This window comes from Neoarius graeffei, chromosome 23 (assembly GCF_027579695.1).
Source record: "Neoarius graeffei isolate fNeoGra1 chromosome 23, fNeoGra1.pri, whole genome shotgun sequence".
In the NCBI taxonomy this organism is placed as follows: Eukaryota; Metazoa; Chordata; class Actinopteri; order Siluriformes; family Ariidae; genus Neoarius; species Neoarius graeffei.
This window is the reverse complement of record NC_083591.1, coordinates 36,361,364-36,378,980: the sequence shown is the minus strand read 5'-3', so window position 1 is coordinate 36,378,980 and position 17,617 is coordinate 36,361,364. Positions and strand designations below refer to the sequence as shown.

Below are 17,617 nucleotides of genomic sequence, written 5' to 3'. Positions count from 1 at the left end.
GGCACGAGTCAGACTCGAGTACGATAAGCCTGTCAATACATGATGAAACAGTTCTTTATTGTATTTTTGTACATCCATGCAGGGAATAACATTTAGATTCTCATTAAATCCTCCACTTACAGTATGTTGGTACTTCATTTGATTTACAGGAGTTATAGGAGTTCCTGAATGTAGAGGCGATTCAATAATATATGTTGCGTTGTCTTCAAGATGTTTGCGATAGCAGTTTTAAAATAGGAGATGGAGTCATAATGTTACTGTCATGCACTGATGATTTACCATGAGCGTGTGTAAGAACGTGTGATTGCTGTTGATTATTATGATGAACTGTTGACTCGTAAAGGAAACATGCTCTCAGTGACTGTGAAATCCGTTATAGGCTTTTTCCTTCCTTCCACAGTATATAAATAGACTGCAACATCTCTCTCTCTCTCTCTCTCTCAGATTATCTTAGGCTGTCCCCGTTTTATGCCTCCCGATTGGATCGTAATAGGGTTGTTCCTCCTCGGAGAGCACTGATAACTTAATGCTAGGGGAATTACTCGAGCTGTGGTCTCTGCTGGTGAATGTGTCAACAGCACTTACTTCTGTTTTCACGCACAGTGCTTATACTGTACACACACATACACTCAGTCACAAATCCAGTGTTTCCATTCATCCCGTCGTTTTAAAGGGATAGTTCGGGATTTTTGACATGAATCTGTATGGCATCCCCATCAATAGTGTCGTGCAAACACACTGACTTACCCCTGACAGCATCCTGTGAGTCCAGTTCTTGTCCAGTTTTGGTCCAGATGAAAGTAGTCCGGCAAGTTTGTTGGGGTCACGAAAGTAAAACGTTTTTCGTCTCAAAACAGTATGTGTTCAAAAGAGTGATATATTTGCATCACAAAACCGTTGTCAAATAAAAAGTCAGACCTCGAAATCGCTTGGCACTATTTTCTCTCCCTTCTTATCACTGCGCGCTGTCGCCAGGTGACAGCGAAACGCAGACCCACTAAGCTGGTGGGAGACCAAGGCTGCACTCTATCCACGGCTTACACACGTGATGGCACGGAGGATGTGTATAGTGGCAGCATCTGTCCCCCCAGAGAGGATCTTTTCAAAAGCAGGACAGATTATAACTGAGAGGAGAAATAGAATCAGAATTAACTAGTTAATTGCAGCAATTAAAGGAATAGGTAGGAAAAGGAAGGCGCAAAGACACCGCGCAGCGCCTGAAAACGGGTTTTCGGGCGCTGCGCACCCGTTTTCAGGCGCTGCGCGGTGCTTTGCCTGTGCTGTGGCTGAAAATAGTTCCAGATATAAATTGGTCTAGTAAATCCCTTCGTGTTAATTTGCATTGATATGTGTACTCGATGTGACTGTACAAGTCATGAGAAATAATTATAAACAATCTTGAGTTATTTAATTCACTTTTGCAACGACAATGCTAGCTGGACACGCCTGATTACAGTGACTACGCTAAGCTAAGCTAACCTGGGCGTTTATAGATCAGGACAATGGCTGGGTCGGCTACAAAACGCTTTGGCTCACTCATCCAACTCTAGGGACTGCAGGGACTGACTCAATTTCATCTGGGGGTGGCGCATTCCTTTAAATCAAAAATAAAATCTCAGGAGCCGAAAGAGCCGGCTCCTTATAGTAAGAAGAGCCAAAAGAGCCGGCTCCTGAAAAAGAGCCGAAATTCCCATCACTAGTAAACAATGAATGAAACAGCCGTGGCTGTCACCTGGCGGCAGCGCGCAATGATACCGAGGGAGAGAAAATAGTGCCAAGCGATTTCGAGGTCTGACTTTTTATTTGGCAACGGTTTTGTGATGCAAATATATCACTCTTTTGAACACATACTGTTTTGAGACAAAAAACGTTTTACTTTCGTGACCCCAACAAACTTGCCGGACTACTTTCGTCTGGACCAAAACTGGACAAGAACTGGACTCACAGGATGCTGTCAGGGGTAAGTCAGTGTGTTTGCACGACACTATTGATGGGGATGCCATACAGATTCATGTCAAAAATCCCGAACTATCCTTTTAAAGGCATTTAAGTGGAGGTCACTCTCCATTTCGGACTTCTGTTTCTTTCTTTTTTTTCTTCTTCATGCTCTTTCTTCCTCTTTCTTAATCTTTCTTGATTTTTCCCACCTCTTGGGTTGATATGTACCTTGCTTTTTTAGCTTCAATTAAGCAGATCCGTTAGACTTGTTCATGGAGGAATATCACTCTCAGAATATGTGTTGATTCAAAGAGACTGTGTACAAAGTACAAAGTGTGTGAAGCAACGATAAAGGTAAAGATGTGTCTCCAAAAATAAGAGTGGCAGGCTTATGCCATCTGTAACCGGCTTTGCATTAGCGTTTGCTTAATGTGCACTTGTAGAAAAGTCCTCCATGATAATGGAGAAGGAATCGATGAAATTTCAGAAATGGTTCTACTTTTAGATGCAGAAGTGCCGAGTATGGGTCTTATGACTTCATTTGTATTCAATTGCTCTTCATTTTTTAGCATCTGGTGAGAAAGGGATCAATGTTGACCCCCAAGATTGAAGAAATACATTCTCTCTCTCTCTCTCTCTTTCTCATCCTTGGCTCACTATAGCTTGGGGTAGGTGTGGCAATCAGCCCAGCTCCTTACAGCATGCATCCTGCTCCTGACAGATTGTGTTAGTTCCTGCTAACACACGTATACACACACACACACACACACACACACATGCACACAGAGAGAAAGAGAGAGAGAGAAATCTATTTGCCACATGCTATATTGGTATTTTAGGGACTGTGACACACCCAGACTGGCAGGCACAGAGAACATACACACACAGAGACACAGTCTCTGCGGGAATAGATGCAGAAAAAACAATGCCAATGCTTCATGTAGTTATAGTTTATAAAACCAGACATCTTTAACCCACTTCTTTCAATTCACTCTGTGTGTGAATCACTGTTATTATTTAAAGCATGCAATGCAAGTGGTTTCATAAAATCATAAACATGCTGAGGACTGCGGACTGAGATCAGCAACACACACTCTCTCTCTCTCTCTCTCTCTCTCATTATTATTATTATTATTAATGAAGAGTCATGAAATGGCTGTCTCTCTCTCTATATATATATGCTGTGCTGAAATATATATATATATGTGCTGAAAAAATGTACATAAAACATGATGGGCAGAGCTCAATTATACATATACCATCTGAACGGAATGTTAGTAGCTTATTTATTTACTTGTTTCATTTTTAAACATTCATTTTCAAAGCAAAGTTGTAGGTGAAAAATTATGGAATTAAGGAGTTATTAATTGATACTTAGGGTTTTTTTGTTTGTTTGTTTTTTAATGAGAAGAAAATGTGTAAATTTAGTGTCATTAGTATATCTTAATACATTCAGAGGAATCATAACGGTTGAAAAAATATCCAGTGCCTGATTTTTATATCTTTCTTCCCCCCTTGTCCAATGATCAGGAAAGTACAGCTTGGCTTTTTTTTTTTTTTAAATAGAAGTCCATCCATCCATCCATCCATCCATCCATCCATCCATCCATCCATCCATCCATCCATTATGTGTAACAGCTTATCCTGAAAATGCTGACAGTTACTATATTCAAAATCAAATTCATTTCACGGTTTTAATTATTTTCTGATATTTTCATAACTCTTAATGGGTGGCACGGTGGTGTGGTTGGCACTGTCGCCTCACAGCAAGAAAAGTTACAGGTTCGACCCCCATGGCCGACAGGGGCCTTTCTGTGTGGAGTTTGCAGGTTCTCCTTTGCATCCATCCATTAACCACTTATCCTGTGCAGGGTCGCAGGCAAGCTGGAGCCTATCCCAGCTGACTACGGGCGAGAGGCAGGGTACACCCTGGACAAGTCGCCAGATCATCACAGGGCTGACACATAGACACAGACAACCATTCACACTCACATTCATACCTACGGTCAATTTAGAGCCACCAGTTAACCTAACCTGCATGTCTTTGGACTGTGGGGGAAACCGGAGCACCTGGAGGAAACCCACACAGACGCAGGGAGAACATGCAAACTCCACATAGAAAGGCCCTCGTTGGCCACTGGGCTCGAACCCAGAACCTTCTTGTTGTGAGGTGACAGTGCTAACTGCTACACCACCGTGCCGCCCTCATAGAAGTCCAAATTACAGTAATATAAAGTGCAGTGAGTGGAGACAGCACACAAGAACTAACACAGAACAGGTGAACACAATCAGGGAACGGACCAATGACATGATCGAGCAGAGAATGGACGAAAACACAAACAGAGGCACATGGCATAGCAAGCAGAAGTACAGAACTCAAAATACAAGTGCCGATTTTGTTTTCAGATTCATGATGAAGTCCAAATCCTGTTTTACCTTGAATCAGAAACACTTTTTCGACAGGAATCTAAAGAACTATTTCTCTTTTCTCCCTCTCTCTTCTTTCTCTCTCAAGGTGAGCACTTGCGAGTGTGTCCACAAGGCTACACCTGCTGTACGAGCCAGGTCGAGGAGAATCTGTCCAACCTGAGCAGGAAAGAATTTGAGGACCAGGTGAAAGAATCTGGGCACAATTTACAGGTCTCCCTCAACAGCCATTACAAAAGTTTTGATGGTAAGTTGCCAGTTAGCTCAGCTTGTTCCTGGGGTGTCTTGAAAGTGAAAGTCATGGCCTAGATCAGTGGTTCTCAAACTTTTTTCACCAAGTACCACCTCAGAAAATACTTGGCTCTCCAAGTACCACCATAATGACCAACATTAAAATACAGTAGCGTAGTAAGCTAAGTATTCATTAAAAACAAGGCGGAGGTTTTATTTAACAAGTATATTTAATATTGTTGGCCACTGTAACATTACACACAGTACTTTGAACAGTAACGCTGTGTTTAAATATAGGAAAATAAAACACTGTACTTAAATAATGAATCAAATAAATTGGCCAAATCTGCAACATCTGTATTCTCATCAAGCTGTATGGTAAAATATCTACTGTTCTTAATGCACTCAATCATTGTCTTTTTAACATCGTCAGCCATGTCGTTTATTCTCCTTGACACGGTGTCATTTGAAAGCGGCACCAAGTTTAACTCTCTGGCAGCTTTCTCTCCGCACATGATACGTGTCATCTCTTTGGCTAATGGTAAACACAGCAGTTCCCCGATTGTGTGCGGCTTACCGGCTCTGGCGATCAGGAGGCTGGCGCGATATGAAGCTTCCTGTGCTTTGGCTACAGGTGTACCATAGGACAGAATGGTGGACTTGGACTGCTTCAGTTCATCACGTTTTCGTAAAAAAAATCCATTGGTTTGTCCTTTAGTGCTGTGTGTTTGGTTGTAAGATGCCGTTTGAGATGCGATGGTTTCATGGACTCATTGCTCAGAACGTCCCCGCATACAACACACTGCGGCTTGGGCAGCTCCTCTGTCCCGCTCCAAATGAATCCCAGTTTTATGTATTTTTCATCATACTTCCTCCTCACTGGTTTCTGCCGTTTCCTAGCAGTTCTGAGGCTGGTTTTGCCACTGTCGTTAGCATCCGCGCTCGGCTCACACACGTCCTCTTCAGTTCTCCCTCTCTCCTGATCCACGCTCCCATTCGCGGATTTTAGCCACGACAGTAATTTTGTCGTACTCGTCATAATTAGCAAAGCCACCTCCACCTTTTCCCATCACAGCCTAGTCTACCAATGGCGGATAACCGTCTGTCAGCGGAACCGGCGGGAATGCGTACGTACGCTACGTATGGCTACCCAGAAGCACTTGCAAACTTTTTAAAATCTCATCTCATCTCATTATCTCTAGCCGCTTTATCCTTCTACAGGGTCGCAGGCAAGCTGGAGCCTATCCCAGCTGACTACGGGCGAAAGGCGGGGTACACCCTGGACAAGTCTCCAGGTCATCACAGGGCTGACACATAGACACAGACAACCATTCACACCTACGGTCAATTTAGAGTCACCAGTTAACCTAACCTGGATGTCTTTGGACTGTGGGGGAAACCGGAGCACCCGGAGGAAACCCACGCGGACACGGGGAGAACATGCAAACTCCACACAGAAAGGCCCTCGCCGGCCCCAGGGCTCGAACCCAGGACCTTCTTGCTGTGAGGCGACAGCGCTAACCACTACACCACCGTGCCGCCACTTTTTAAAATTATTAACTTAATTTGTATCTCCTTTCATTTTCTTGTCATCGGTTGATATTTTCATCCATTCGGATATTCATCTCATCTCATTATCTCTAGCCGCTTTATCCTTCTACAGGGTCGCAGGCAAGCTGGAGCCTATCCCAGCTGACTACGGGCGAAAGGCGGGGTACACCCTGGACAAGTCGCCAGGTCATCACAGGGCTGACACATAGACACAGACAACCATTCACACTCACATTCACACCTACGGTCAATTTAGAGTCACCAGTTAACCTAACCTGGATGTCTTTGGACTGTGGGGGAAACCGGAGCACCCGGAGGAAACCCACGCAGACACGGGGAGAACATGCAAACTCCACACAGAAAGGCCCTCGCTGGCCACGGGGCTCAAACCCGGACCTTCTTGCTGTGAGGCGACAGCGCTAACCACTACACCACCGTGCCGCCACTTTTTAAAATTATTAACTTAATTTGTATCTCCTTTCATTTTCTTGTCATCGGTTGATATTTTCATCCATTCGGATATTATGGATAGTATTTCACGTTTTATTTTATTTTTTAAAATTTATTTATATTTAATTAAGTGATTCTTTGGCGTACCACTAGAATGGAGCCCGTGTACCACTAGTGGTACACGTACCACAGTTTGAGAATCACTGGCCTAGATGTAAGATGGCTGCCTTGGTATGGGATTGCAGAAAACAACACGTACTTTTTCTTTGGCTTTTTTACAAAGGGAATGAAATTAAATTGGGAATAAGTGTAGTAATAATCAACCAAAAGTAATAACAGTAAGTTTTTTTGGTCCTTTGTTTAACAGTAGACATGAAGTTTGTAAGTTTTCCAAATTTTATATGGCAGCTTTTGAAACCCAAGCCTACAATTTCCTTCTGCGTACAATATGTGTAGTTTTAAGACAGAGGCAAAGGGCACAAGAAAGGTCTCCATAAACAGCAGTATATTGAGGAGAGTGCTGTGTGCTAGTGATAGACTGATGATCCAGATGCTTCACTTAATGAGGTTTAGCAATAAGTCTGGTGCTGTTTAGAGAGGGTTTGATGAGACTCCCAAATCAAATTTGACAGATGGCATGCATGTGTGTGTGTGTGTGTGTGTGTGTGTGTGTGTGTGTGTGTGTGTGTGTGTGTGTGTGTTGATATACTACTGAAGACCAATTGTCCCCACAAGGATAGTAAAATTTGACAATTTCGACCTTGTGAGGACATTTGGATGGTTGTTGTGTTATCTATCTATCTATCTATCTATCTATCTATCTATCTATCTATCTATCTACAGTGGTGCTTGAAAGTTTGTGAACCCTTTAGAATTGTCTATATTTCTGCATAAATATGACCTAAAACGTCATCAGATTTTCACACAAGTCCTAAAAGTTGATAAAGAGAACACGGTTAAACTAATGAGACAAAAATATTACACTTGATCATTTATTTATTGAGGAAAATGATCCAATATTACATACAGTTAGGTCCATAAATATTTGGACAAAGACAACATTTTTCAAATTTTGGTTCTGTACATTACCACAATGAATTTTGAACAAAACAATTCAGATGCAGTTGAAGTTCAGACTTTCAGCTTTAATTCAGTGGGTTGAACAAAATGATTGCATAAAAATGTGAGGAACTAAAGCATTTTTTAAACACAATCCCTTCATTTCAGGGGCTCAAAAGTAATTGGACAAATTAAATAATTGTAAATAAAATGTTCATTTCTAATACTTGGTTGAAAACCCTTTGTTGGCAATGACTGCCTGAAGTCTTGAATTCATGGACATCACCAGACGCTGTGTTTCCTCCTTTTTAATGCTCTGCCAGGCCTTTACTGCAGCGGTTTTCAGTTGCTGTTTGTTTTTGGGCCTTTCTGTCTGAAGTTTAGTCTTTAACAAGTGAAATGCATGCTCAATTGGGTTGAGATCAGGTGACTGACTTGGCCATTCAAGAATATTCCACTTATTTGCTTTTATAAACTCCTGGGTTGCTTTGGCTTTATGTTTTGGGTCATTGTCCATCTGTATTATGAAACGCCGACCAATCAGTTTGGCTGGATTTGAGCACACAGTATGTCTCTGAATACCTCAGAATTCATCCGGCTGCTTCTGTCCTGTGTCACATCATCAATAAACACTAGTGACCCAGTGCCACTGGCAGCCATGCATGCCCAAGCCATCACACTGCCTCTGCTGTGTTTTACAGATGATGTGGTATGCTTTGGATCATGAGCTGTACCACGCCTTCACCATACTTTTTTCTTTCCATCATTCTGGTAGAGGTTGATCTTGGTTTCATCTGTCCAAAGAATGTTCTTCCAGAACTGTGCTGGCTTTTTTAGATGTTTTTTAGCAAAGTCCAATCTAGCCTCTTTATTCTTGAGGCTTATGAGTGGCTTGCACCATGCAGTGAACCCTCTGTATTTACTTTCATGCAGTCTTCTCTTTATGGTACATTTGGATATTGATATGCCTACCTCCTGGAGAGTGTTGTTCACTTGGTTGGCTGTTGTGAAGGGGTTTCTCTTCACCATGGAAATTATTCTGCGATCATCCACCACTGTTGTCTTCTGTGGGCGTCCAGGTCTTTTTGCATTGATGAGGTCACCAGTGCTTTCTTTCTTTCTCAGGATGTACCAAACTGTAGATTTTGCCACTCCTATTATTGTAGCAATTTCTCGGATGTTTTTTTTCTGTTTTCGCAGCTTAGGGATGGCTCGTTTCACCTGCATGGAGAGCTCCTTTGACCGCATGTTTTCTTCACAGCAAAATCTTCCAAATGCAAACACCGCACCTCAAATCAACTCCAGGCCTTTTATCTGCTTAATTGAGAATGACATAACGAAGGAATTGCCCACACCTGCCCATGAAATAGCCTTTGAGTCAATTGTCCAATTACTTTTGGTCCCTTTAAAAACAGGGTGGCACATGTTAACGAGCTGAAACTCCTAAACCCTTCATCCAATTTTAATGTGGATACCCTCAAATGAAAGCTGAAAGTCTGGACTTTATGTCCATGTCCATTATATAACTATAACCTGAATATGTTTCAGTAAACAGGTAAAAAAACAAAATTTGTGTCACTGTCCAAATATATATGGACCTAACTGTATCTGTGAGTGGCAAAAGTATGTGAACCTCTAGGATTAGCAGTTAATTTGAAGGTGAAATTAGAGTCACGTGTTTTCAATCAATGGGATGACAATCAGGCGTGAGTGGGCACCCTGTTTTATTTAAAGAACAGGGATCTGTCAAAGTCTGATCTTCACACATGTTTGTGGAAGTGTATCATGGCACGAACAAAGAAGATTTCTGAGGACCTCAGAAAAAGCGTTGTTGATGCTCATCAGGCTGGAAAAGGTTACAAAAGCATCTCTAAAGAGTTTGAACTCCACCAATCTACAGTCAGACAGATTGTGTACAAATGGAGGAAATTCAAGACCATTGTAACCCTCCCCAGGAATGGTCGACCAACAAAGATCACTCCAAGAGCAAGGTGTCTAATAGTCGGGGAGGACACAAAGGACCCCAGGGTAAATTCTAATCAACTGAAGGCCTCTCTCACATTGGATAATGTTAATGTTCATGAGTCCCCCATGAGGAGAACACTGAACAACAATGGTGTGCATGGCAGGTTTGCAAGGAGAAAGCCACTGCTCTCCAAACAGAACATTGCTGCTCGTCTGCAGTTTGCTAAAGATCATGTGGACAAGCCAGAAGGCTATTGGAAAAATGTTTTGTGGATGGATGAGACCAAAATAGAACTGTTTGGTTTAAATGAGAAGCATTATGTTTGGAGAAAGGAAAACATTGCATTCCAGCATAAGAACCTTATCCCATCCCATCAATTCTGAATTATACCAGTGAATTCTAAAGGAAAATATCAGGACATCTGTCTATGAACTGAATCTCAAGAGAAGGTGGGTCATGCAGCAATACAACGACCCTAAGCACACAAGTCGTTCTACCAAAGAATGGTTAAAGAAGAATAAAGTTAATGTTTTGGAATGGCCAAGTCAAAGTCCTGACCTTAATCCAATCGAAATGTTATGGAAGGACCTGAAGTGAGCAGTTCATGTGAGGAAACCCACCAACATCCCTGAGTTGAAGTTGTTCTGTACAGAGGAATGGGCTAAAATTCCTCCAAGCCGGTGTGCAAGACTGATCAACAGTTACCGGAAACATTTAATTGCAGTTATTGCTGCACAAGGGGGTCACACCAGATACTGAAAGCAAAGGTTCACATACTTTTGCCACTCACAGATATGTAATATTGGATCATTTTCCTCAATAAATAAATGACCAAGTATAATATTTTTGTCTCATTTGTTTAACTGGGTTCTCTTTATCTACTTTTAGGACTTGTGTGAAAATCTGATGATGTTTTAGGTCATATTTATGCGGAAATATAGACAATTCTAAAGGGTTCACAAACTTTCAAGCACCACTCTATCTATCTATCTATCTATCTATCTATCTATCTATCTATCTATCTATCTATCTATCTATCTATCTATCTTTAATAGCCCAAAAGTTCCCTTTTCATTACTGAGGTTAGGTTTAGGTTCAGACACAGCATTATCTGCAATAATAATTATGTCAATGGAAGGTCCTCACAAGGATAGTGAGGCAAATATTGTGTGTGTGTGTGTGTGTGTGTGTGTGTGTGTGTGTTCTTTCCTTCACTGCTTTACAGTGATGTCTCATGCTTGAAAGTATAGGGCGTATACAGAGGGGTTCTCTCTCACTCAGACATGCACACATGCATACACACACACACACACACCTTCTTGAATCCAGCCAACATACATGCTCAGAAGTTTGTGGTCAAAATGCTTGGGCAGTGATTATTTTCCATGGCTATGGATGTGGAATGGAGGGCTAGACCAGAGACTGTGTGTGTGTGTGGTTGTGGCAGCATAACGTTCAGGCTGGGCTAAAACTGCTTGCTGTCTTGACATTTTCAGTTTTGAAGTCAAAAGTGAAAAACACACAATCTTTTATTTTTCCCCGAGTGTTATTTTACTTTTTTTTTAGATTGATTTCTTTTAATCCCTGGGGTTTTAGTGATTTTTGCTGTGCACAAAATATGACATTACTAATAGATTAAGTAGTTAACCCCTTCTGACTGCAGTCCTCCAAAGCTGTCTATAGCTTCATATTATTTTTTTCTGCCAGGATGAGTGTATTTTTCTTATCGCCTTCAAATTGATTTTCCTTCGTTCCAGTTCAAGGCTCGTTAGCAATCGTTCAGATAGCTGTTCACAAATTAGCACTACACACTTGCTCTGTAGTGTTGCCCAGTAGTGGCAGGTACCTCTCATGCTCCTCACCAAGCATCTAGCTAACTGACAGCCTGTAAACATGTCCCACGAGTGGCTAAGTGGTTTTCACCATGCCACATGCTTAGATCCTGAGCTTACTAAGTTAGCTGGCCTCAACTAGCGTGCATACTAGCGCTGGACCCTTCTGTTCTTCACTCATTCTCCCTGCTAGGTCAGGGTACTCCTCCTCTAGCAACCACTAGTGTGGTTGAGTATGTTTCTGTTGTACAGTTCAGTGGTGAGCCTGATATGTTACTGGATTGCCAACACATATCTTTGGGACTGGAGTGATTTCCCATTAAGTTTACTAATTTTTCCCACTGGTTTGGTTCTCGCTTGGTGTTTTTCCACCCCCCCAAATCTGATCGACTAGCAGGCCTGGGACTACATACTGTACTTCTGGCATGTTTGTGATGACATACCGCTTCATCACAAAGTGTGTTTGAAGATGCATGTGAAGTTGATGGCCAGATGCCACCAGGGTTATTCTGTAGCAGGAGTTTCTTTGATAGACGGGGTAAATTTGAGAGCAAAGTGTGAAAACACTTGGCAGAAGGTCTATGGCGCAGGTTAATGGCCACATTGGAGCCAGTGACAATGGTCCTTGCTAGTGTTGTAGTACTTGAGACTGGTCTTGGTCTTAAGACCAGTCTCAAGATCACTTTTTGAAGGTCTCAGTCTCCATCTCAGAATTGACTGCATTTTTACTCGGTCTTGTCTCGGTGTCAAACATAGAGGACTCGGGATTTTATTTCAGGACCGGTCAAGACCACAACTGCAGGGATTTCACTAAATTGCCTATGCATTTCCTGATTTATTTGTTAACATCATTACTGTGATTAGATGTATGGGCAGCATGGTGGTGTTGTGGTTAGCACTGTCACCTCATAGCAAGAAGGTTCCGGGTTCAAACCTTACAACTGACAGAGGCCTTTCTGCATCTCTGCGTGGGTTTCCTCTGGGTGCTCTGGGTTCCCCCACAGTTCAAAGACATGCTGATTAGGTAAAAATACCCAGCCACTGGGATTGCACAAGCCAGTGCGTGCTTAGTGCCGGTTCTCCCAAGCCTGGATAGATTGGGGAGGGTTGCGTCATAGGAAGGGCATGCAGTGTAAAACCTATGCCAAATCTAATATGTGGAACAGATCTGCTGTGGCAACTCTTTATGGGAGTAGACAAAAGAAGAAGAAGACTGTGATTAGATGTAAAATTTCCTGCTTCAAATGGGACCAATAACGTGACTCATTGCTAATTTGAAATTTTGACCCTTCCCCGCACCCTTCACACACAGGTTTGGTCCTGATTTTGACTCAGTCTTACCCTGCCTTGGTATTGGTCTTGACTTGATCTCAACCCCTCAAAATCTTGGTCTTGTCTTGGTCATGACTTAGTCTCAGTTTAGGTGGTCTTGACTGCAACACTAGTCCTTGAACTCAGGTGACCGGACTACACAGAGCCAAGGTTTCATAAAGATCAGATCCTACTTGTCCTAACATTGCCTGTATTTCTTTTTTTAGACATGAGCCCAGAGAATCGTCATCTATTCTCAAGAGGTGGCTTGCATGGCTAACTCTAACACTTACCCCAACTGTCCAAGCACAAGGCAGCTTTCAAGTGCCTCTTGTTTGTCCTCCAGGGTCTGCTGCATCAGGCATTTTCCATGGACTCTGGGGACCCTGCTATGAGAAAGCAGTAGTAGCATAATAACTTCTGCAGTGATGGTGTTCCTAGAGCAAATTGTCTAGCAGCATGGCGAGGGAGATGAGCTGGTCAGGGGATGGTGAGTTGTGGCTGCAAGAGGTTACAAGTTCAATTTGTAACTCTTCACATGATCTTCAAGGCTGTTATGAATGCCATGTCGTTCCATCCACCCTCATGTGCCTTGTGCAGAACATCAGCACATAGCTCTGCTGCTGTACTTCAGTTATTCAGGGCATTCGCAATAAGACATCCCCACAAATCTTAATTTTCTATTGTCATTGTTTTTTTTTTTTTTGTTTATTTTACCACAAAAAAAGAACAAAACGTAATTTACATGCCAAAACACCCACCCTGCTGCGTGTATCGTTATGCAAAGACCAAGGCGAAGTTCGGAATCACACAACTCTATACTTATCATCCCTGTTGAATCTGTGAAACATATGTTCACAACAGTTAATTATGTGGCTGCTGGCATGCAGGAACACTTCACTGAGTGATGCTTCCCTAAGGAATGTGGAACACAGTGAAGACAAAAGCAAAGTGGACATTTAACAAAGACAGATTCTGTTACTACGCAGATAAAAGTATGCAGAGTTAAGGCACCTGGGACTTTAGTACTGTTATCTTTAGTACGTCTCTCAATAGCCTGTTCTCTTGCTTCTCGTGTATCTAAAAAGGGTTTATGGAATAAAGAATAAGCAATAAGTGAAAGACAAATGAATAGAATAATGGTGGACCGATGACTGGATTAAAAAAAATTTAAACTATAGCGTAGTATCTCTCTCTCTCTCTCGTAGAGGAAAATCTAATTTTTAGATTATTCTTATGCTTTTAGTGAGCTTTAGAAAGGTAAGCTTTAAAGACACTGTGTAGGGGAAAAATATAATTTTTAGAGAACTTGTGCCTCTTAGATACTTAGAAGGTCAGACACTGTGTCTCATGTTTATATAAGATGAAGAATGCTGTTTGTGTTCTATTTTTCTAGGTTAGTAAAACATGTGTCTGTGCCGAGGCAGTGTTTTATGATAGAGAGGGTGCCAAGGCTGGAAACCCTGAGATTAAGAAGATATCTGTTGTGCTATTGTGATATTTTGACAAGTACATAACGATGGGTGTGGAAGGGCAGAGTGCTGGGTGAAATTCTTTCATTCGAGAAAGCCCCCTTGCAAGTGGTATACTTTGAATTCATCTTTTCAACAAATTCATATTTCTGTTTGTATCTTCCGAACAGCCTGGAGTTTTATTACATTTTTCCACCACTCTCTCTCTCTCTCTCTGTCCCTCTCTCCACATGGTTTCTTTCACGCACATTCTAATTCACACCCTCACATCACTAACACCAACAATAATAAACTTCCCTCGCTCTCATGAAGGCCTTCCACCAAGTTGTATATGTGAAAAGGTGCATCTGAAGTGACACACATGTTCCACAGTCCAGACCTGCTTCATCTGTGCTAGTCTTTCACAAAAGTAGTTTTGTAAATAGTTTTATCATAAACCGGTTTGTAAATCTATCAAATAAAGCCAGATTAATGAAAAATTATGCTTATCAACCGTGGCATTACAGCAGGGTCTGAAAGTCCGAGTCCTATAGTAAGATTTGTGATGAAAAACTGATCCACAATTAGACATAACTGATCTCATCTCATCTCATTATCTCTAGCCGCTTTATTCTATTCTACAGGGTCGCAGGCAAGCTGGAGCCTATCCCAGCTGACTACGGGCGAAAGGCGGGGTACACCCTGGACAAGTCCCCAGGTCATCACAGGACTGACACATAGACACAGACAACCATTCACTTTCACACCTACGGTCAATTTAGAGTCACCAGTTAACCTAACCTGCATGTCTTTGGACTGTGGGGGAAACCGGAGCACCCGGAGGAAACCCACGCGGACACGGGGAGAACATGCAAACTCCACACAGAAAGGCCCTCGCCGGCCACTGGGCTCAAACCCAGACCTTCTTGCTGTGAGGCAACAGCACTAACCACTACACCACCGTGCCGCCCGACATAATTGGTGATATAACAAAATAATATCATCATCCTTACACTGATATTCCACTGTCACAATATCCAGTGACATTAATTGCTGATTATTAGGCATGTAACAATTCACTCAATTCACGATTCGATTTGATTCATTATATTAGGTTCATGATTCAATTTTCCCATGATATTAAAAAAAAAAAATTGTGTATATATATATATTCAGTGAGGGAAATTGTATTACCCCAAAAATGCAACATTTATTTTCCTATTCTTTATCAAATTAAATATACATTTTGATTAATTAAAAAAAAAAACACACAACTTTTGTTTCATTAGCCCATCCGGCCGCAAGCCAGGCCAGATGAACTTATGCAATCACCCGTCGTCTGTCGTTCGTCCGTCATCCGTCATCATCCGTCCGCAATTTACAAAATTCGCTCTTCCTTCAGGATTGATTGGATTTCGATCAAACTCGCATGCAATGTTCTCCAGGTGGGTATGCAAGACAGTGGTGCCGTCTGTCATATTTACAATTTTATGGGCATCTGAATTTTTGGGTGACTCGTCACATTAAACGCTACTCTTTGTAAACTGCTGGGACGTTTTCACTGAAGCTCGCCCAGAAGATTCTAAAGATATACACCAACAAGAGTTGTTCACCAGGTGGCACCATCTGCCATGGATGAGGCTACAGAGGGGTCATGTGCAATTTCACAAAAATCGCTACTCCTCCTACAGGAGTGATCAGATTTTGATGAAACTCCTATGGAATGTTCCCCAGGCTGATATGTATAAAAGTTGTCAAGACGGTGGTGCCACCTGTCATATTTAACATTTTAAGAGCATTTGAAAATTTTGGGTGATTCGTCACACCAAACACAACTGTTCGTAAACTGCTAGGATGTTTTCACTGAAACTCACCCAGAAGACTCTAAAGACATATTCCAACAAGAATTGTTCACCAGGTGGCGCCACTTGCCATGGATGAGGCTACACAGGGGCATGTGCAATTTTCATGAAAATCACTACTCCTCCCATCGGATTTCAAACTCACACACAACAACAGTGGCCGGTACGCGCTACAGCCCCATTGAGGCTATTATTATTATTATTATTATTATTATTATTATTATTATTATTATTAATAATAAACAATTATTATTTACCTACATTTGTAAATATTGGAATAAAATATAATATCCTATTAACTAAACTGTTCCTTTTATTAAAAATGTAAAAAGTGAGTCACAAATAGCCCTTTGCTTAATAAACTTTTGTGAATACTTTTCTTCCATTTACCTCTATTTTTCTTCTCTTTTCTTTATCTTTCAGAAGTCTGTAAAAAGAGAGCTCCAATTTCTTGGTAAATCTATTTGTACAGTCAATCACACAACAGCTCTTTCCCATTTTACATCTGTTTTTTTTTCCTTCTACGTTTTTGCTGCATTAGAGCTGTGTTACTTCCGTCTACAGTGAGGTCACATGTATTCCCATTGCTGTATGGTATTGCACTTTCTGCTGTCTAAACAACACAATTACAGAAAAATTACACAATTCAGAAAAAAAAACCCTAAGATTACGTAACCTAATGATAATCACAATTCATTTTTTTAATCTCGACTTGCTTCTTCTTCTTTCGGCTGTTCCTGTAAGGGGTCGCCACAGTGTTAAATCTCCCTCCATCTCCTCCAGTCCTCCTTATCTTCTTCTGTCACACCAACCATCCTCATGTCCTCCTTCACCACATCCACTTCATCATAGTTGATTTGGCCTGAGTTTTAAGCCGGATGTCCTTCCTGACGCAATCCTCCTCATTTATTTCATCAACTTGAATCGTCATAAATTTGTACTGTGATTTAGCGTCGCATGAGATGCTCTCACAGATTTCCTTATCCTTTTTGCCAAGGTAAATGGAAAATGTTAATGTTTTGAGTTCATTAACATGACATAAAATCTATTCATGTACATTCAACCTGGTTAATGTTTGACTGTTAGACAAGCATGTACTAAATACTTGCTAACTAGTAGGGATGTCACCAAAAAATTTTGGTTTTCCTGCCAAAAGAGAAAAGATAGATTGAATTTTGACCCAAAAACCTATTTAAATATACCTACAAAAAAAGTATAAACTCTATCCATCCATTATCTGTAGCCACTTATCCTCTTCTACAGGGTCGCAGGACCCTATCCCAGCTGACTATGGGTGAGAGGTGGGGTACACCCTGGACAAGTCGCCAGGTTATCACAGGGCTGACACACAGAGACAAACAACCATTCACACTCACATTCACACCTACAGTCAATTTAGAGTCACCAGTTAACCTAACCTGCATGTCTTTGGACTGTGGGGGAAACTGGAGCACCCAGAGGGAACCCACGCAGACACGGGGAGAACATGCAAACTCCACGCAGAAAGGCCCTCGCCAGCCACTGGGGTCGAACCCAGGA

At 41.7% G+C, this 17,617-nt stretch overlaps 1 protein-coding gene across 1 annotated transcript in view; it reads left to right on the top strand.

Moving 5' to 3' along the window:
• gpc1b (glypican 1b) overlaps positions 1-17,617 on the top strand; it is a 255,873-nt gene that overhangs the window by 111,090 nt on the left and 127,166 nt on the right. The window contains exon 2 of the mRNA XM_060906106.1: positions 4,454-4,612. Coding sequence (XP_060762089.1) covers positions 4,454-4,612 — 159 coding nt within the window. The remainder of the gene's footprint in view (positions 1-4,453; positions 4,613-17,617) is intronic.